The 22,235-nt window shown below is 44.3% G+C and overlaps 1 protein-coding gene across 3 annotated transcripts in view; it reads left to right on the top strand.

Moving 5' to 3' along the window:
* Smyd3 (SET and MYND domain containing 3) overlaps positions 1-22,235 on the top strand; it is a 524,738-nt gene that overhangs the window by 404,931 nt on the left and 97,572 nt on the right. For 2 of the 3 annotated variants that reach the window (XM_027418861.2, XM_035445109.1), the window contains one exon: positions 5,188-5,298. The exons of the other annotated variant lie outside the window; for it this stretch is intronic. In XM_027418861.2, coding sequence (XP_027274662.1) covers positions 5,188-5,298 — 111 coding nt within the window. The remainder of the gene's footprint in view (positions 1-5,187; positions 5,299-22,235) is intronic. 3 annotated transcript variants of the gene reach the window in all.

The raw sequence follows: 22,235 nt of genomic DNA on the forward strand, positions 1-22,235 counted from the left end.
GGAAATAGTAGGAACTTTGACAGTAACAGACCTTACTTTGGAAATACCCTACCTTGTGTTTCTCTCCCCATAAAACCATCCTCTGGGCCACCTTTGGGCTCTTGCCGTTCAAACCAGAGCCATTTACGGCCCTTTGCAATGTAAGGATGTTGGAAGTGATGGACGTTGCTGAGTCTTTGGTTTTGGTTCTGGCAGTTGAACAATCTCACCCTACAGAGAAGCGTTTGTGATTCGGCCCCACGTGCCCCTGCTCACACGTCATAACTTGTGTGCTGGACTGCTGAAGGCTACCCTCAGAAGTGCTAGGCTATGAAGCACTTGGTAATCTGATAGTCTTCCAGCGAATGGATTAGAGCAGACAGTCAGACAGCCTGGGTACCATTATGTGAAGTCCTGGTTAAAAGAACTTGGAGCTGCTGTAACTAACTCTTGGGTTCAGCATCATCTGGGACCTGGGCACCTGGGATGGTTGTGATTTGCGTGAATTGAACACATCACGCTCCCCTAACATCACTTTTTGTCTGTTTGGGGATTAGGCAGTCTGGTTCTTCATTCAGTAATGTTTGTTTGCTAAAGCATGCAACAAATTCACAGAGGGCTTGCTGGGTAGTAGGAGCTGGGTGGCTGTTCCAGAAACTCTGAGGAATACATGTTATCGGAATGGCCTTCTCACGAGGAGGAAGGAGACACAGAAGGTGATAACAGAATATGAGAATTGTGGTGTCGTAAGCATGCACAGGGCTTCATGGACACCCAGAGCAGGGCACTGAGGCAGATAGATGAAAGTGCCACGCTTGGGGACAGTTAAGGAAGGCATCTAGAGAAGTGGCCTCTAGATAAAGACACAGTTAGGTGAGGCAGGGACCAGTGTTCTAGGTAGGGAGACAGAAGCCAGAGGCAGCATGGAGAGTTTGGTGAGTAAAGAGTGACTCATATTAATAGACTGAAGAATTTGTTGCAACCAGGAATGGAGATGTATAGGGACCAATGTCTGTGGCTTTCTTTTTTTTCTCCTCAGAATGCTATGCACCTGAGGATTTCCTAACAGTGTCTGCTATGTGGGAGGCTACTAGTAAATATTTACAGAGGGGAAGACCCAGGCAGTGAGCCATCATGGATGTTTAGGAGAAGGACAGTATGGCAAGATTTTATGTGTAGACAAAGTTAAGAGAATGAGGGTCAGGCTATCCCTCCAGGCAAGAGTTGACAATGAGAGTCTGAATTCAGGAGGAGGCCAGGTGGTGGCTCAGAATAGGGGGCGTGAAGAATACAATATTTAGAAGCTAAAATAAACAGAATTTATTAATTAATAGATTAATTTAAGATTTAGTTAATTTAAAATTAGTAGAATTTGTATGACACCGAGAAGGGACAGATAGGACATTGAGGTTTGACTTTAGAAAGAAGTGAATTTTTTTTGTCTTTTTTTTTTTCAGTTTGGAAGCAGTATTGAAAAAATGTGTAACAGTGACAATATATTGCAGAAATGAAGACAAGATTTGGTTTTATTCTACACTCCGTTGTTGATGGGAAAGATGGTTTCAGGGAAAAAGATTTTCTCTGCCTTGTGATTTGATCAGAGGCACCATAATCAAGTTCCAGAAAACCCCTGTGATATTACTCTAAATCTAGAAATGATTTATGCATTTTTCCATAAGAGTTACCCTTAAATGGGAGAGCAATGGTCAGAGCATTAATATTTCAATGCGATTTTGTTCTATGCCATTAACACATCAGTTGATCAATGGCCAAGTTTTGTATGTATGTGCCCACTAAATGAGCCCTACATGTAGTGAGCAATGACTCCATTTAAACTTGTGAATCTAGGAGCCCTTAATAAAGGCTTTTATCTTTGGGTGATAAAATGATTGAGTTGCTATTTCAATCTGGCTGTGTGCTTCTGTAATTCCTTTCTTTCTTTTCTTTTTTTTTTTTTTCTTTGCCACTGAGCAGCCCCTCAGCTTTGGTACAGGATAGTTTGCAAACTTCAGTGGCATGAACAAGGCACAAATGGAATAATGAGCCCCTATCTGGAGGGAGGGTGGATTTTCAAGCCAATCACGAAGGATGGGGGCAAGGAAAAGGCCCTGAAGTGGCAGCAGGGGAGAGAGAGAATCACAGTGGTGTCACACATTAAAGAGACAGGCTATACACTCAAGACAGGCAGCCTTTGAGGCACAGAACACGTCGACACTAGGAAGTAGACCTATACTCAGTGTAGGGAAAAAAGCCTTATGTGGCTCTATCTGTAGGCAATGAGAAGCCATCTGAAGTCTTCATGTAGAGGAATCATGCGATCTCTCTCTCTCTCTCTCTCTCTCTCTCTCTCTCTCTCTCTCTCTCTCTCTCCTTCTACCCTCTCGCTGTCCTCTCTCTCTCTGCAGTTCAGAAGGTGAAAAGGTAGAGAAGCCAATGGGAGATCCTTTAGAAAACCATGGCTGAAGTTGGGCTCAGGCACTTGCTACCCAGAAAGACTTCAAGAATCTGTTATTATTATTATTATTATTATTATTATTATATGCTCACTGCCTGGCCTGATCACTCATTTTGTACTCAGACACCATGGAGTCGGTGGCTTCACAGTAGCTTGTAACTACCCAAGAAGTTGTGCCGTTTGCCTGACCTGTGGGCTAGTGAAATCACAGTCTTTGGCCTGGAGTGAGAAACAGGGTTCTAGAATGAATTCTGGAGGAAGCATAGTCACCAGCTCGTTTACCCCCTCACCTGTGTAAGGAGCCAGGAACAGAGAGCCTGAGGATACAGGATGAGTGTGTGCTCCCAATAAGATATTCCAGGATACATGCTTAGAGACTGGCTGCCTGAACTGTGGAGCATGGTGGTCTCTGGGAATCTTGGGGGCTTGCCTGGTACCGTAGCCCTTTCACCTCTGAGGTGGCTCTGTCTTCAGATCAAAATGCAAGAGGAAGATGGAGGAAAAGAAAAAGTGACCATAGCCCTGGCTTGAAGGAGCCCGGTTGCCACCACTGCTCTGCACGGCAGTGGGTGCTGGAGGGACTCCTTCTGGTTGAGGCTCCACCCCCACCCCAGAAGGGCACCGCTGTCCCTGGGGGGAGCATCGGGCTTGAGTCAGGTCAAATGCAAACCTCAGCCCTTCTCTGGTCTTCAGTTTTGCACGCTCTAGCAGGAATGCTACACTCCCAGAAGACATTCAGCAAGAACAGGTCTGTACCCTTGGGTGGGCACTCCTTCTTGTGTGGAAGGCAGCACACCACAGCTTTCTAACATACAAAGACCCTAGAGCGAGGCAGTGAGGCAGCTCAGGCCCTGTCTTCTGTCACCCTGGTTACAGCATGGGGCTGACAGATGTGGCTGGCCAGGCTTCCTCCTCCTCATGGAGTTTTAAGGAGGCCACCTTGGAGTCATTTTCTATCAGAGGCCTTCTGTGCCCTACCTTGACTTCAAACAAGTAAAATCATGTTGGAAGACATGTGATACTTTGTTTTCAGTAGAAGAAAAACCACATGGAGTGTTTGCTCCAGGGAGGTTTGTCAGCTCTTCCAGCAGATAATCCTGCCTCCTCTCCTTTAGTATCCCATTCTTCCCCCACCACCCAGACCCCCATAATTACCCTCTGCGTTTGAAAGCAGATAAATAAGTCATTTATGCATTACAGTAAAGCTGCTGTACATTACAAGAATAAAACAAACCCAGACAAAGGGCACAGGGGCGGAGCACTGGGTGTGGTGGGAACCAAGTTGTTATTTTAAATAGGCAACGGGTTAGGCTCCTTGAGAAAATGGGGTTTGATTGATCCCCAAGAGGACAAGGGAGGCCACCTTGGTGGATCTGGGAGAACTCAGGCCTGAAGTGGGAATATGAAGGGACCACAAAAACGGCCAGACCAGCTAGGGTAGCAAGAGGCAAGGGAGACGGGGAGGGGAACATCCAGAGAGGGTCCATGTATTCAGGGGGCCGTGGGGACAGCCAGTATGGAGCTATTGCTTCTCTGTGGGCCATCATAGACTAATATTCTTACAAAATTAGAAAAACGAAAATTTAAAGACAGTCAAACAGCAACAACCCAAACCCCAATGTTTTATCATTAGAAACACACACACACACACACACACACACACACACACACACACACACACACACACACACACACACCAATGTAGTAAAAAAGCTTCTAAATGAGGACTTTGTGTTTCTTTCCTCATTGCAGCATAGACTAGAGAGCCCGCAGGGTTCAGGGTTGCACTGTGAGGCCTTGGCCCTCCTCAGACAATAGGGGGCACTGTTGCAGTATTTCAAACAAAAGAAAGCCTGTCTGACTTCTGTGCAAGCTAGATGGTAGAATGCAAGGAGAGAAGTGGGGAACCACCTTGAGATGGACTGGTCCAGGTCTGGATGTAACATTGGGAATGATTAAAAGTGGTAGGTTCTGGATGTATTTTTATGTAGATCTAACATAATTTCCCGGTGGTTTTGGATGGTAGAGTCAAGGGAGACACTAAGGGTTCAGTCTGGAAAACATGAAATAGGAGCTACTGCCTGCCCTTTCCCAACTAGGGAGGCTGTGCAGGAGCATGTGTGTGTGTGTGTGTGTGTGTGTGTGTGTGTGTGTGTGTGTGTGTGTGTGTGTGTAGAGTTCCGTTCTGATGTTGTGAATTTGATTTCTATGGGTTGGGGAGTCAGTCTAGTAGAAATGTCAGTTCACTTTTTTAAAAAGAAAAACTAAGCAACAAGTGACAGAGTATCTCCTCATTTTCAAAATCATCAAATATAGATGGTCCTAAATCCCAGGAAACAGCTGTACAGTCAGCCAGTATTTAAAGCCAGTCTGGCCGCATCATCTGCTGCTCATTTGTTTGCCAGAGTGAATTTGGCTTCTCTGATTATCGCTGGTCATAGAATTTATGGTGAAACCTTAGTGATACCAAACACGGAATGACTCGTGATGTTTTACTATTTAATGGAAGGGGGAGAACCAAAGATAAGCACAAAACTGTGTCGAGATTATAAACCGAGTTCTTTAAACTAAGTATGCAATGTCTGTGTGCTTACGCTGCGACAGCCAGCCAAGAATGGCTTGGGGAAGAGGCTGTGGGTGGTGCCTTCTCCCCTATACCTTGTTGATGTCTTACTCTAAGCATCCGCAGTGATAATAACCATAAAGGAAATGAGCACAGCAGCCACTCGAGCCCTTCCCTCTCCACCCCACAGCTCACCATCTGCTACCTGGACATGCTGATGACCAGCGAGGAACGCCGGAAGCAGCTGAGGGACCAGTACTGCTTTGAGTGCGACTGTATCCGATGCCAAACACACGACAAGGTATGTGGCTGGAAAACAGATTGAAACCTTCCATGGTGTCTGGAAGGTCTTTCGGGGACCTCTGGTGCTGGTCACGCTGCTCCAGATAGCATTAGCAAGTACAACAGAGAGCAAGCTGCACTCTTTATTTTCCGGGATTTTTGTCTCTGGCCAAGATGAGAAGTAAGATCTCTGGGGCTTAGAGTATCGTGGGAATACAGACGTTAAACACGTGGAATTAAACATGTAATTAAAAGGCTACGAAAGGCCAGAGGGCTGTGAGAGTGTACAGTGAGAGGCTGAATTATGCTCTGATTGATAACGGTTATTGCTCAGCAACAAACATACCAAGGAGTATTTTGTCTTTAGTTCTTTTAAATTCATTCCATAAGGCTCTTTTGCAGCCCTTCATCAGATGAGGCTCACTTTTCTCCAAACTCTTACTCTTCAAGGAAGGAAGAAGAGCCCAAATAAATGCCATAAGGATAATAAATGGCTCTCCAATTACTCATGTACGGTCCTCATTTTGAACCTATTTGCTTTAGTTTGCACGCAATCAGGTTATCTGCTATTATCTCACTTCTGTAGGGTGTTTACATTGTTAGATGTCTTTTGTGGTCATGATCTCATTTCATGACAATACTTATAAATAAATGGGGAGGCCAAACTCAGACAGGTTCAGAGCTATGCCTCTGGGATGTTACAAAGAAAAAAGTGACAGTACCAGGTCTCCCATTCAGATCTGTTGGCTCAACCAAGTTATCCTTGCACTATGCTGGGGCCACCTGTGACTTGTCACCAGTGTCAGTGGAGAGGAGAACGCTCTTACTTCTTGAGGAGGGACCTAGAGCCCATTTGAACACTGGAATCAGCAGAATTAATTGGGTTTGCATTAAAAGGGACCTTAAGAACTGGGAGAGCTGGCACATGCCTTTAATCCCAGAATTCATGGTGGCGACTCACACCTTTAATCCTGGAGCCAGGGAGGCAGTGGCAGGTGGATCTCTCTGAGTTCAAGGCCAGCCTGATCTACAAAGTGAGTTCCAAGTCATCCAGGGCTACACAGTGAGACCTAGAAAAGAAAGAAGAAAGAATTAAGTAGGAAAATTTGGATCTGCTGTATATATACCACCTTCTATGGCACATATGCACTCATCCACAAGCAGTAATTAAATAAATACAATTTAACACTATTTCTAAAAGAAGGGAATTCTTGAATGAACAGATGAATGAAGTATTTCATTTAAGATTAGTTTATGTTCCCATTTGTTTTATTGTAACTATAATGGTTATGAAACTGTCTGGCCACAAATAAAGATAAATAAGACTGTTTTTGATAGGTGAGGTCTGTGATTCTGGAGAAGCATCTCACCATAAGTCCACAGGGCATAAATCTGTTTGTTTGTTTTCCTTTCATGGTTTGGGACATTGAACCCAGAGCCTTGTACATGCTACACAAATATTTAGCCACATTTTTAATGTTTATTAATTTGTTCATTTTAATTTTTATTGTGACAAACGAGGTTCTCATAAAGTTACCAAAGCCTGGTCCTCCTGCCTCAGCTTTCCGAGTGGCTGCGATTATAGGCCTGCACCACCAGACCGAGTTCCTGTGACTTTAATGAGAATGGTCCCAATAGGCTCAAATATTTAAATATTTGTTGCCCACTGAGTGGAACTTATTGGAAAGAATTAAGAGGTATTGTCTTGTTGGAGTAGGTGTGGCCTTGTTGAAGGAGCTGTGTCACACTAGGTGGGCTTTGAGGTTTCGAAAGCCCACACTAGGCCCACTGCCTTGCTCTCTGTCTGCAGCCTGCACATCAGATGTGATCTCTCATCTACTGCTCCAGAACCCTGTCTGTCTGTCTGCCTGCCTGTCTGTCTGCCTGCCTATCTGCCTCCCTGCCTGCCTGCCTGCCTATCTGCCTCCCTGCCTGCCTGTCTGCCTGTCTGCCTGTCTGCCTGTCTGCCTGTCTGCCTGTCTGCCTGTCTGCCTGTCTGCCTGTCTGCCTGCCTCCCTGCCTCCCTGCCTCCCTGCCTGCCTCCCTCCTTGCCTCCCTGCCTGCTAGCCACCCTGCTGTCCACCATACTGTTCATGGCCTAATCCTCTGACACTCCCAATTAAATACTTCCTTTAACAAATTGTCTTGCTCATGGTGTTTCATCACAGCAATGGAACAGTGACTAAGATAGTTCCCAGGGCATTTCTTCTTCTGTAGCATTTATTAGCATGTGTCTTTTGTCCTCGTGTTCCCAAGATGACTGCTGACCCCAGCACCTACTTGGTGTGTTCAAGCTCAAGACAGGAAAAAGAAGGGACTATAAAAGTAAATAAGGCCAAGTAAGAGGCCATGAAGCAAGGTAGCCTCTCATAGGGATGTGGACTTACACTTCGTTGTCAAAAGCTGTGTCCTGTGGCCACCTGTAGCTGTAAAAGAGGCTGGAAGATATATTTCAGCTTTTCACCCTCGAAGAAGAGGAGTGTGAATGTCCTTGGGGGACCAATCCACAATGCCTGCATCCCATTCAGGCCATTTCCATTCTCTTGTTCTGTTGAACTAAACATTTATTGGAGACACTGAGGTTGTTCTGTGTGTGTGTGTCTCTGTGTGTGTGTGTGTGTGTGTGTGTGTGTGTGCGTGTGTGCGCGCGTGTGTGTAGTTGTCATATGTCATTTCACAGTGGGATACATTCTGAGAAATTTATTAGGTGATTTTGCAATTGTGTAAGAACACAATGTACTTACTGTGTGTGGTGGTTCAAAAGAAAATGCCCGCCCCCAAAGGGAATGGCACTATTAGGAGGTGTGGCTTTGTTGGAGTGGGTGTGGCTTTGTTGGAGTGGGTGTGACCTTGTTGGAGGAAGTGTGTCACTCTGGAGGTGGGCTTTGAAGTCTCATATATGCTCAAGCCACACCCAGTGTTTCAGTTCACTTCCCATTGCCTGTAAGATGTAGAACTCTGAGCTACCACTCCAGCACCATGTCTGCCTGGATGCCACCATGTTCCACCATGACGATAATGGACTGAACCTCTGAACTGTAAGTGAGCCACCCCAACTAAATGGTTTCCTTTATAAGAGTTGCTGTGGTCATGGTGTCTTCACAGCAGCAGAAGCCCCAACTAAGACACTGTTAAACACTCCACAGCCACTGAAATACCTGATTTTTATAATATTCCCCAATGTGACTGAAGAACACAATTTAAAATATATCTTGAAGAAGTAAGAAGGATAAGCAGTGAGGTGATCTGAGATGTGTGTCTCTCTAGTGTTGTGTTCATTTTTATCTTCCCGGAACAAAACCAGAGCTGCAAATGTTTCAGGCCATCCTCCCCTAGCTAGTATTGTTTCTTGAAACAAAAGTCTTACACTTTTCACATTTACTAAGTGATGTCATAGGCCCTTTTGAAAAGTCAAAGGGGAGTTGCACAGTGGATAGCATTTCTGGCTGGCACCCAAGTTTGCCCCTTCAGCAGTTTGCACCCCACTCTTCTCAACCCATGTTGTGCTGAGGGTGTGCTGGTGACATGCAGAATGGCCAGCCTCACTTCCCGAATGTCCTGGCTATCAGTGTCAGTGGCTATCCCTCCTAACTGGGCACCTGGTCAGGGGCATCAGGAAGAAGCCATGCTTGTACAGGAGAGAAAGCAGTATTCACTTTAAAAAGCTGTGTTCAAAAGAAGCCAACGTTCTGCCCAAGAATGTCACTCTGGTAACCTGAGTCCACTTGACATGTGAGCAATTACTTAAAAGTCATTAGTAAACCAAAACATTTTTTTCCTGTTGCCTTCCCCTATTTTGCTAAGTTAATTATGAGCAGAACTGCCTCATAGCAGGATGGTGAGGCCAGGCAGTTCTGAATTGTTTTTACCAAGTTTTAACAATCTAAGCAGAATGTGTTTCCTGTTGCTAAAGTTTTCATCATAGGCAAGGTATGTTATCTTCAGAAAGATTTCAAAGATGTAACAGAAGAGAGAAGAATGTGTACCCCTACACACTCATTACGTGTGTGTGTGTGTGTGTGTGTGTGTGTGTGTGTGTGTGTGTAATGTTTCCTTTGGATGAGTTCTTTGGGACATGAAAAGCCCACCACTTGCTTCTCTGACTTTTAAATTACATTTTTATTTATTTGAGGGGGTGCATATGTGCATATGTGGAGAGAAGGTAACTTGTGGAATTCAGGGGCTCTGGAGTTTGAACTCAGGTCCTCAGCTTAGCCACAACACCTTTACTCACTGACTCTTCTTGCTGGTCTCCTCTTGCTTTTCTAAATAAGCTGTGGGATGGGCTTCTGGAGTGGATGCAGAGATGGCTTGTAAATCAAAGAAAGTGGTTATTGACTTTGTAACCCAGACTCCTGTTTGCCAGGCTGCCATGAAGCTCTGGGTGCTATCTAAGCTGGCACCATGGACCTTGCCTGGAAAGTCATTAGTGTGACCTTTGCAATTATTGTAGAATATGCTATCCCTGGTATCACAGTGTTTGATGCTGAAATGTTGCATCCATGGATGGTACCCAGAGAAGTCTAGGCCTTCCTTCATCAATCAGCAATTAGAAAAATGCCCACAGACTTGCATACCCACTATTGTAATGGAGGCAATTCAGTTGCAATTTCCTCTCCCCAGTGTGTCTAGTTGACACAAAATAACTATGACAAAGTTGTAGGGGAAGCTGTAGCCACGCCTACTTAGGGGCTGGCTACAGGTGTGCCTGACCATGCCTGTGTATCAATTTTTTTTTATAGCAAAACATTTAAAATCCTTTATTCTTTATTTTTGAAATATACAAAAGCCATTCCCTGCCTGTAGTTACCCTACCAGATCTTCCAGTCCTCACCTAGCTGTAACCTAGGTGTACCCACTTATTAGCCTTTCCTCATGGCTTCCTTCACTGTTGTCCCTGGTTGCCTTCATTCTACTAGCAACAATTTTTAGGTTCTGCATGTAAATGAGCTCATGTGACACTCAACTGGCTTATGTTCCTTACAGTGCTGATTTCCAGTCCCACACGTGTTCACAAAAATGACAGAGCTCTTTGTTTGTTTGTTTGTTTGTTTGTTTGTTTGTTTTTAATGGCTACCTTTTTAAAATGGCTATCTAGTATTTCGTTGCATGTATACATACACACATACATGTGTATACATCTGTGTGCACACATATGGCTCATTTTCTTTATGTACTCATCAGCTGAAAGACACTGGTTGATTCCACTCTCCGCTGTTGAGAATAGTGCTGCAGTGAACATGGGAGAGAATTCTATCACTGTTTTGTACTGATCTCTTTCCCTTGGAGGATCCATAGGTCAGAAAGTAATTCTACTTTAGTTTTTGAGAGACTCCGTAATGCTTTACGTTCCCACCCAAACTGCAAAGGATGAATGTAAATTTCCATCTCCTGCTGATAAATATTTAGGGTTGGGATTGCTGAGTCATCTGACAAATATATCTTTAACTTTGTCTTGCTGGTTTGTTCTCCTGAGTGTCAGCAGCAGTTTGAATTCCTACTAGCTGTGGCTGAGAGTTCCAGTTGTGACCCATTCTTGTTAGCCCTTGTGGTAGTTTGAAAGAAAATGGCCCCCAAAAGGAGTGGCACTATTTAGGAGATGTGGCTTTGTTGGAGGAAGTGTCACTCTGGGAGTAGGCTTTGAGGTCTCCTATGCTCAAGCTACTCCCAGTGAGACAGTCTACTTCCTGTTGCCTGCATATCAAGATGTAGCCATCACCATGTCTGCCTGCACAATGCCATGCTCCCTCCCATGATGATAATAGACGGAACTTCTGAAAATGTGAGCCACTCCAATTAAATGTTTTCCCTTTATGAGAGTTGCCAAGGTCATGGTGTCTCTTCACAGCAATAGAAGCAGCCCTTGATTTTCCAGGTTATTTTTCTCCCTCATCTTTATTTTCAGTTGTTCTGTCAGATGTGTGACCGTACTGCACTTGCTCTGAATTTGTATTTAATTTGTAATCATTAATAACTAGTGATTGTTCTTTCAAATAGATTGTGTTGTATACCCATGAGTGTGTTTCGTGCTCATTTGAAGACACATTTATTCAAATCTTTTACCTATTTCCTTGGTGGACTATAAAGTCTTTTATTCTGTATACCAATCCTCTATCAAATACACATCACATAATTTGTTTCCCCCACCTGTGCCTTGTCTTTTCAGCCTGTTGACAGTCTTTGAGGAATAGAGGTTTGGATTTGGATGTAGTTTCCCCTGTCAGCGTTTTCCTTGTGTAGAGGAAGCTTTGATGTTTTATGTAAGAAGTCTTTGCCTGATCCAAGAGAACAAAGAGGTTTTTTTCCTGTGTTTTCTATTCACAATTTATATTTGGGGGCTTTATGTGGTACAAGATTTCATTTTTTTTTGCATATGGATATCCTGTTGTTCTCGTAATATTTACTGAATCAACATATTATTATTCACTTTTACTTATTTTTAAATTCTGTTTGTTGCATTGTAGGATTGTAGGGATGTGCATTCATGGCACGCATGTGGGGGTCAGAAGACTTATTTTAGGAGCTGACTGGCTCCTTTAACCTTACATGGGTTCAAGAGACCAGGCCCTCAGGCTTGCTTGGCAAGTGCCTTTACCCACTGAGTCACCTCCCCAGACCCTCCAATATCTCTTTTTAAAGAGCAGAGTGCAGAGTTATATGGGATAGAAGTTGGAGGCACACTGGGTAACTGGAAGTGAAATGATGGTGGGAAGAGTAAGTGCTTGAGGGTTGATGGCTCTGGGTCCTGCTGCTTTCCAGCCACTTGGCATTGACAATGTTTTCCTCTCAAAGTCCCCTTTCTCTTTTGTAATAAGAGACTTATCGATATTTGGCCAAGCTGTTTTGCTTTCAATTACATAATGTGTTTATAGCTTGGGAGATAGAAGATGCTTAGTAGTGGCAGCCATTATCCTTCTAAAATGATCCATTTGAATTTCCAAGAACTACAGCATCCCTAGTTTCCGATATTTGCTAATCAGAATCTGAATCGCTCACCTAGGCTTCTTGGCAGCTTTTAAAGTCTTCCTGTTTCAGTCATTAGTAACATCTCCTTCCTTTCCATTTGCCATCTGTGTAATGCCAGTAGTCCCTTGTTAGGATACTTGGTACTCTTCATCCATATTCTTTTCAGTACATTCTCCTCCTGCATCACTCTTACTGGTGTCAAGACTTTGATAACACATCATTGCCTTCCACCACTGCCCACTCTGCCCTGTCCCCCTACAGTTCCTGTAAGGAAAAGACAAGGCACAGGTGGGGGAAACAAATTATGTGATGTGTATTTGGTAGAGGATTGGTATACAGAATAAAAGACTTTATAGTCCACCAAGGAAATAGGTAAAAGATTTGAATAAATGTGTCTTCAAATGAGTTCCCACTAAGGGCAAGGTGGGGTGCAGATATATGTGTGACTCTGAAAGGAACAAGGTGGACACCATCCATCCGTCAACTTGTCTCAAGTTCTCCTCCATCTGAGACCTATGCTTCTCAGGGTTTCCGTGTAAGGATTGCTTTCCTTAGCCAGATGGTGGGATCATACTACCAGGAGGTGGAAGCGGGAGCATGTGAAGTTCAAGGCCAACCTCAGTACACGTTGTACTCAAGACAAGTCTGGGCCACATGAGACCCTGTTCTAAAATACACAAAAAGAAGGGCGAAACTGTTTTCTTTGCTGGCTTGGCCACACTTGGAGCCTTCTGTTCAGAATAAAACAGAAGTAGTAAAGCATCATGGGCCAAGCCCCCCTGCTTCTTATTCCTCATTCGTTATTGTTCAGGAAGTTGGAGATCCCCACATTCTGGTGGTCCTAAGCCTGAAACAGACTGTATTTCCTCCTCCTCCTCCTCCTCCTCCTCCTCCTCCTCCTCCTCCTCCTCCTCCTCCTCCTTTTTTCAAAATGTCTATGTCTGTGCACATGTGTGAGCATGGGCACGTGTGTCTCATGGCACATGTGTGGAGGTCAGAGGACTGATGACCTTGAATGTCAGCCCTTACCTTCTACCTTATATGAGGCAAGATCTCTTGTTCTCAGCCAAGCCAGCTGGCCATTGATTTCTGGGAACAGGCCTGTGTCTGTTTGGCCCTGGTCATACGAGTGCTGGGATTACAAATACTCTCTGCTTCATTTGTTTTCACTTGGGTTCTGGCATCTCAACTAGGGCCTCATATTTTCATGGCAAGCACTGTACTCACTGAGTTGTCTCCACAGCTCCTGGGAATGTATATATTTAGTGATCACAACAGTGGTAGCATCTGAGTAGTCAGAGAGCTAGCAGCTCACTCCATGACAGCAGTATGCAGCAGAACCACTCTCGTGACAATGAAACGGATGTCTTAGTTTCAGAGGTGGGAATATGTATTCTTTTTTAAAAAAATTATTTATTTATTTCGTACACATTGTTCCTTCCTGCACACCAGAAGAGAGCACCAGATCTCATTATAGATGGTTGTGAGCCACCATGTGGGTGCTAGTACTTGAACTTAGGACCTATGGAAGAGTAGCCAGTGCTCTTAACCTCTGAGCCATCTCCCCAGCCCCCAGAAGGATGTATTCTAATCCCTTTCTTCATCTTACTCTTTATAGAACTTCAATGATTTGAAATTACTTTTATTTTGTTTAGTCTATTTCCTCCTTTACCTATGTACTGAATTCAACAGTGAACCTGAACTCTGACCCTCTCAGTCTGCTATATTTGCCAATGCCCTTAAAGTACGTATAGTGTGCTAAGCTTGGTAGAACATTGTACTTCCATCCGCACTGTGTTCCACTCCTGTCTCTCTGGTGGAATATGGGCCACGGCAAGAGAGTGGATTTCCTAACTGCTTGGGCTCCCTGTATACTTAGACATAAGCAGTTTCTATGAAGGCCTTGCCTCTTTTGGAAGATAGAGCTGTGGAAGGTAGCATTCACTAGCCCCCAGGAGGATCCGTATTGTCACTTTGTAAGTTCGGATGTGGCTTACCAGGTATGCGGCCCATCTTCCCAGACCCCTGCCTGAACAGTAGCTCTGAGGCTTCACTCATATGGCAAATACAGCATCCTTGTCCCATCCTCCATCTTGTCTTCAAATCTGCTGGCGTGATGGTCAGAAGAGGCTTCTGCTACACACTGAAGATCCCAGGCATAGAGCACACTGTTCACATAGATTCTTAAGCAGAGGAGATGGGATGAGTTGCATCGGGGTCAGTTCCGGGAGAACAGCTGCCGGAGATAGGAGAGAGAGAAGAAATGACGAGTGCCATGTGTAACCGAGCAACTGGACAATCAGGCTCAGCTAGTCCAGCCATCCTGCTAACACCACCAAACTCCCAATTGAGGAGGGTGCTGCACTTGGGTGTGGAGTCAAAGGTGAAAGGTGGAAGAAGACACTGGACCGCAATGATCGTCACAGCATCACTTCCAAAGGGGTCAGAGAACTCTGCATATCCATGCTGGCAGTTGACTTTAAACATAGAACACCGTACGGTTCAGTCTGATTACCAGCCCGGAATTTGGCAAATGGTATGCTTCAAATACTCACCTGCTTCCAGGCTGCCTCTGAGGGCTTCTGTGTAGGTTAGGACACTCACCCATCACACCGAGAGCAGGCTGTTGGAACAGGTGTCCCTGCAGCTGTAACCCCTTTAGTTAGGAGGCTATTCAGCCTCTATGGCCAGTGCCGGCCTGTTTTCTGTCTCCTTTACACCTTCATTGCCAGTTGTATGCTCAGATCCTGAGGATTCTAGTAATTAATAATGAAGCTTCTCTCTCTCTCTCTTGTTTAACATGTAAATTAGGAGTCTGGAATTACTTCAGCCATTGAGCATGCTTTTCCATCTATATTGTTAGAATTGGAAAGCTGCTGCTGAAGGCCCTTAAACAGTTGTCCCCAAACTTGTCATTGAACTCCTCTAGGCAATAAAGACCCTTACCCTTATCTTGGTAGCATCTTGTTTTTCTCAGAATGTAGTTAATCTAGGCATTCCCTCAGTGCCTTCTTAATGCTAATTTCTTAATTTATTGTGCCCTTTAATCTGAAACACATAAAATAGCAGCCAATTAATAAATTACACTTCCTACAACTGAAACAAAAGCACATTAATTATTTCTAAACAATTAGGCTGCATTCAGCACAGTAGAGGGCTCCAGTGTATAACAACTGCTACAGGAGATGGGAATTGCCCAAATTTTACATCCTATAACTGAATATCTTCTTTTCAAAGCAGCCTCATTTAGGAAGGGCAATTAAAATCACTGTGCAAATGGCAAGTACTAACTTGCCTAATTTCATGTCATCATCTTTGAGCTCCACAAAAAGATGCAGAGTAGCGTTCTCCATGAGCCTTATCCTGTAGATGTGTATATCAGTCCTCTAACTTGAAAAGGGTCAGAGAAGCCTGCCATGGTCAGAAAAACACTATGGAAAGCAAAAGTGGGGACAGATTAAGGAAATGGGACTGTCCCAGCTTACCAGGAGTCTTACTGAGGGCCTGTCTCAGCTTTGCATCTCCCTGAGCTATGGAAATAGGCTGAAACTGCAGGCTGTTGGTCTCTCTTTGCTGCATGGACTTCATTTTTAGGATAGGCTGCCATTTCTTCTGCGGATGTCATGTAAGAAAAGCCTTTCCCGTCCATTTGACCTCTGAAGCCCCCAAAACTTTCCCTGTTTCCAGGTTTCACAATCTGTTGGTCTTGCTGGCTAAATCCTGGGAGAAATAAGATGTTTTGGAACTATTAAAAAAATAGACATTATACCAAAAAATTATTGTATAAATCATTTTTCCTTGTTTACATTACCTGTTCTGGGTTTGGAAATTTTTCACTTTATCTGTCACTTCTTGTGGCACACAGGCAACAGGAAACTTACCAAACCTTCTATTATGTTCCTAAAGAACTACAAGAAGAGCCTAATGCCCCCTTAAAAGCAAGCTGTGGTTAGCAAGGAGGATTACCTCTGCAGGGCTGTGTCCACATTCTTACAGAGTCAGGCCCATGTACCTGCCTTAGTTTGCTTTCTGTTGCTGTGATAAACACCAGGATCAACAGCAGCTGGGGAAGAAAAGGGTTTATTTCATCTTACAGGTTACAGTCCATCACTGAGGGAAGTCAGGACAGGAACTATCAGGAGGCAGGAACCGAAGCAGAAGCACTGAAGGAATGCTGCTTACTGGTTTGCTTTCACCGTGCTCATCTTCCAAGCTCCTACAGAGCAGCCCACTAAGCTCTGGGCACTCAATGGCTTCATCAGACCAAAGTTCCAAATACATCCACAATTGTCCCCAAAGCAATATAGTCAGATCTGTTACAGCAAGAGCCCATTCTCTGATATCAAACTGTGTCAGCCAGGTTTCTCAAGAGGAACAGAGCCAGCAGGATGGAAAAAAATATATATGTATGCACTAACAAGTAAAAAGTGACACACATGACTGAGTACCTGGGGTATCAGACTTCACTTTTGGGGTGGACTCAGGCCTTCAGCAAGAAACTACGGTCAAGTTGATTAGAGCAACCACCCCATCTTAGTGCCAAGACCTATTTTACATGTTAGCTCCAATTTCCACCCACCAAGGAAATCCTTGCTGCAGCTTGGAAAATGAAGTATGCAATAATGCCTTTGGGTTGATAACTAGTTAACAAGACTGTGTCTAACAAAGGACAGAAGGACTTTTGAATAAGAATGGCAAAGCTCAGGGAGTGCTTCATCCCGTCCCTTTGTAGACCTTGAAGATTGAACAGGCAGGTTAATGGGGAAAAGTCACTAACATTGTCCATTTAAAGCAATTGCTGGTTATCACTTTCAATTTCTATAGTGGTCTCAACCCCACCACATTAAGGAATGGAGAGCACCACCCACCCTCTCTAGAAAGTGTGGCGGGCTCTGTAACAGCCTGCCTGTGGACGTACCTTTATTGACTGAGCTATTGATGCTGCCATAAGCTCATCTCAACACTTTCCACCCAGGAAAATTGGTACTGCTGCCATCCAGCCTTTCAATTAAGTACACTGTGCTTCGAGATGTGTCATTTAGATTTGTATTAATTTAAGCATTTTATGTCAACAGACGGTAGATCACTATTTGCTGGTGCAACATGGTATCTCACAAAATACATACATGTCATGGAGAAGTAATTAACCCTCTTGTTCTACTGCAGAACAGATGTGTGACTGAATAAGTGCTAGGATCCAGGGGGTACATTCAGGCATTTATTTATTTATTTATTTATTTATTTTCCAGTTATTAGATGGTTGACTCAGAGGCCTCGTTGAAAGTTTCTTAAATTTTGTGCTTTTTCATCTCAATACACATACCCAAAATATACCCCATCACCACCTTTCATTAAAAATGGGTTTGGAGTCTTCCCTTGAATTCGCTACTCAGCTTTGGTTTATTGTCGTCATGCCAAGCCATAGATGGAGTGACTCACTGTTCATGTGCAAGGAAGGGTTGCTGACTGGGAGGTCGGGGAGGAGGTCTATCATGCGCAGGACTTGATTGTTGAAGACCTGGGGAAGATTTAGCAGCGGCTGTGTGGGGGCAGCAGGCTTGATTGTAACGTGAGTACTGGAAACCAGCATTTCCTACACAGACTCTAGGAAGACATTAAGCAAAGCCACCCCGACTGATGGCAGGCCATCCTTGCTTCTCGGTGTCCTCTTCCAACTCCAGCAGAAGCTGTGATATCTTGAGTGTTTTCTCCAGCACCATCCGCTCTTGTTAGATCCCATAAAGCTGCTTTAGAAAGACCTGCTTCAGCTAAGCCCCCTGGACTCGTGTTTTGATGGAAACCTTCCATGAAGAGCTTCTTCACCAGTTCTCACGCACCAGCGAGAGGCCCCAGTCAGGCTCAGTCCAGGCTCGTGGTTGTAACATGCCAGGTTCTTGCCTGTCCCAGGCACTTTAGGCTTGGCTCTCATGGCCTGAAGCAGCCAGCCTTCCAGAACCTCTGTGTCTGCCTGGCTCTTGACCATGCTGTGACCCTCAGCTGTAGCCTCACCTCCTGAGCTCAGCACGAGAAGCACTTGCCTCTAAACCATCTGTTTAGGTTACGCCTTTATTCATTTAGCGCAGCATTCTGTATCACTTGTATTTGATGCCCACCTGTTTTCTTTGTTGAGGATGTCAGAGTGACCTCATCAGTCTGGTTCTCTGGGGTGCCCTTGATGTCCAGAATGCTATTTAATAAACTTGGCTTCCATACAGGGATCAATGCATTAACATTGTTACTAGACTAGCACTGAGGTAAGCTCTGTGTCACAAGTATCTCTATTGCTGGATTCTTCATGATGACTGATGTACGTAGAACAATTTGATGATAGCTTAAATGATGGCCAATCAGGAAGGGATATTCTTATACTTCATCTTCCAGTGGAACAGTTGAACATGGCCTATCTCACTTACTCATATCTAGACTCACACCCTTGCATATAAATCACCTGCTGGAAAGACAGAACATTTTTTTCCAATCTCATTTTGATGGAGTTCTTTCTCCAAGCAGTTTATGCCGTGGTGTTATGCTTCCCAGAGGTGCACATCCTCTCAGAAGCCAAGCTGTAGTAAAAGGGTCAGTGGTCTGCACTAAACTATGAAGAACATCAGTATTACCCAATGAAGATTTGTGGAGTTTTGTTAATTTTCTTGTTTGTTTTGGTATTTTGAGATGGGGTCTCATTAGCTCGGGTGGGTCTCAAACTTGCTATGTTGCTGAGGCTGTTCTGCCATGCCCAGTTGAGATCTGTACAGTTTTATAGTTAACAAAGTATGGTGGTTGCTAAAAGAAGTGGCATTCTTTGGAGGTGTTGCCTTGCTGGAGGAAGTGTGCCACTGAGGTCTCCTATGCTCTAGCTACTCCAGTGTCAGAGACCATTTCCTGTTGCCTACCAGATGTAGGACTCTCACCTGCTTCTCCAGCACCACATCTGCCTGCCTGCTGCCATGTTCCCCGCCATGATGATAATGGACCAAACCTCTGAATCTGTAAGAGAGCCACCCCAATTAAGATATTCCTCTATAAGAGTTGTCATGGTCATGGTGTCTCTTCACAAAATAGAAACCCCAACTAAGACACAAAGTAAAAGAGAGATGTCTCATGGATGCTCATAAACGTAGAATGGGAGGGGCCTGTGGAGGTCAACCCAGTGATGACAAGATTCCTCTGAAGCATCCCATTTGAGCAGGTGTCAGGCCCCCTATGAATGACCTTTAGTGGAGGTCTCAGCACACTGTCTTTGAGCAGGCCATTCTACTGTTGGGCTTCTGTGACAATGAAAGGTGATTACTCTCATGAACTGAAAGCTGCCTCATATGATTTCATCAGGCTCCTATTCTGTCCCACAAAACTACAAAGGATGAGTAAATAGGCCTTATCCCTCCTACCATCAAGTAGGCAAATCCTGGGAGCACTGTGGTATAGCAAATTGCACACAGGCCTTTAAGTGACATAGCTGGGACTTATATCCATCTCCACCTCTTTGTAGCTACTTGAGCTTAAGTTACTTCCTGTCTCAGCTACAGGCTTGTCATCTGTAAATTAGGGAGTGAACTTGTTTTTAACTTTCCTGAGATGATTAAAAGAGATAAAGCATTTACAATAATTGCCACAATAAATCTCAATAAATGTTGTCAAGTTACTATTATCCTTTGATCTGCAGCTAACCAGCTCTTTGAAACTTGGCCTCTTCTATAGAATATGGAATATGGTTCCTACCAAGGGTTGATCCAATGTTGGCATCAGTCACTCCTGAAATGTGAGGGATGGTTCAACCAACAGAAATGCATGCATGCATTAGCATTGTCTTACAGAATATCATGAAAAACTCTGTCATGTGCTTGTTGAAATCAGATGATTGTGTCTCAGGAATATTTATTCAAGATATTTGACATGCTGGGTCCAGACTGGCAGGCCTTCCTGGTAGTGTTTCCTGAGGAACAACACTTTATTAATCAAATCTTGGCTAAGTATCAGTCAATGGTAGATAATAAGGTATATGCCACAAAGCTTTCTTTCGGCAGACAGTACTTGCTAACCCTGGTCTGCTGCTGTCACCTCCTCTCTGTTCTTTGAGAGGAATTGTAGTTATTCCATGACCATATGCATAAAGTCCCAGACCATGGTTCATTTAGAATTATTATTCTACTGTTTCATTATTTGTTTTGTTTGTTTGTTTTCCATTTGAGAACAGTTTCTCTTAAGAAAAAGAAAAAACAAAACAACTAACTCAAATAACTTTCCATGGTGTTGGTGTTTTCCCACACACTAAGGTTGTGAGTCTACTGGGTCTTCTTCCTTTTAAAAAGTATTTTTTTCCTTATTCTTTAGCAATCCCATACAGGTATACAGTGTACTTGCTCATATCCACCCATTACAGGTATACAGTGTACTTGCTCATATCCGCTGACCTCTTCTCTCTCACTTCCTCCATTTCCCAGCATATTCTCTCTCACATTCATAGTCTCTCCTCCTCCTCTTCCTCCTCATCTTCCTCTTTTTCTTCCTCCTCTTCTTCCTCCTTTATAACACATTGAGTCCCCATTAGGACTACCTGCATACACACAGGTATGGGGCCATCGCAAAAATGGATGATCACCCAGAGCCCAGAAGAAAAATGTCTCTCCCCCAGCAGGTATCAGTTGCCAGTAGCTCCTCAACTAGGGGTGGGGCCTCAGGGGCCCTCCCCATCCACTTTGGGCTGTTGACTGGTTCTGTCATCTTCTGAGGTCTTATATAGAGAACTGTAAATGCTGTGAGTTGATGAGTATAATGGCCATGCCATGTCCAGAAGACAGCTTTTCAGAGCGCTGTCTCCACCTCCCACTCTGGCTCTCCATCCTTTCCATCTCATCTTCCGCAGTATTCTCTGAGTCTTGGGTAGGGCTGATTTAGATGACCCATTTAGTACTGAGAACCCCAGTCACCAGTTTTCAGCACTCCTGTCCTGACTGCTGCCCACTGCAAAGAGAAGCTTCCCTGGCCAAGCTTGAGAGTGGCACTAATCTATGGGTACAAACATAAATATTTAGGCTGCTGTTTGACACCGTATCCATTTAGGAGAACAACAAAGTAGTTTCTTTCTTAAGGTCTATGGCTTCAAGAGTTGTGGCCTTTTGCTCGGGTTTCCAGTACAATGTCTTAACTGCCACCTGTGGAAGAGTCTCAGATCCAATTAGAAAGCACTTGGTGTCCTGCTAAGTCATGCCACTATTGCACAGTTGGACCCAACTTGCCTGGATGGTTAAACATATTATAATATACAGGGTCTGCCATTGGGAAAGCCCACTGGATACTTTTCAACCCCAGTGGCCTGTGTAGCACCTTCTGGCACTAGGACAGCTAGCTTGTATGAAAGTAGTTTCCAATACAATTCCAGTTTGATTTTCTGTCCTGCAGCCCAAATGTGCCGTGTCTTCAGCAGTAGGGTCTTACGGATCTAATTATGGTGGCCAACCAAGAGCATTAGCAATAATCTGTGTTGTTAGAGGAGCTCTTGGGTCTCCCTGACCAATAACTCATAGGGAAGAGCCCCATGCCTGGTACTGAGATTTTCATTTAATAAGGTATGTCATCTGAGGAAAGCACTGTCCATCCACGCAGGGTACCTCAGTTCAGACTCCTCCTGAAAGAAATCTCATTTTTAATAGTTTACTAAGAGTGGATGTTCTCATAAGTCTTAATTTCGGTCAACCCACTCCTCACGCTCTCTGCTCCCCATCCCCTCTCCCTACCTCGCTTAAACCTGTAACACCCAGTACTTCCTTATTCTAAAAAGCCTGCAGACAGTGTTTCTCCATGGTCTCACTCATCGTTGTTTTAGGACTGTTCATCTTAGAAGCATCAAGGTCTTTCTGGTTTCCACTGTCTCCTCTGGACTTGCCTTGCGAACTCATGTGAGCACTTCCTGTGAGCCTCTGGCTTTGGCTGGGTCCTTCTAGGAGTCCCTGAGAACTGGGTCCTCTAGTCCCATTCCTCCCGGGGAAGCCA

The sequence above is a fragment of the Cricetulus griseus genome, chromosome 5 (assembly GCF_003668045.3).
Source record: "Cricetulus griseus strain 17A/GY chromosome 5, alternate assembly CriGri-PICRH-1.0, whole genome shotgun sequence".
NCBI lineage: Eukaryota > Metazoa > Chordata > Mammalia > Rodentia > Cricetidae > Cricetulus > Cricetulus griseus.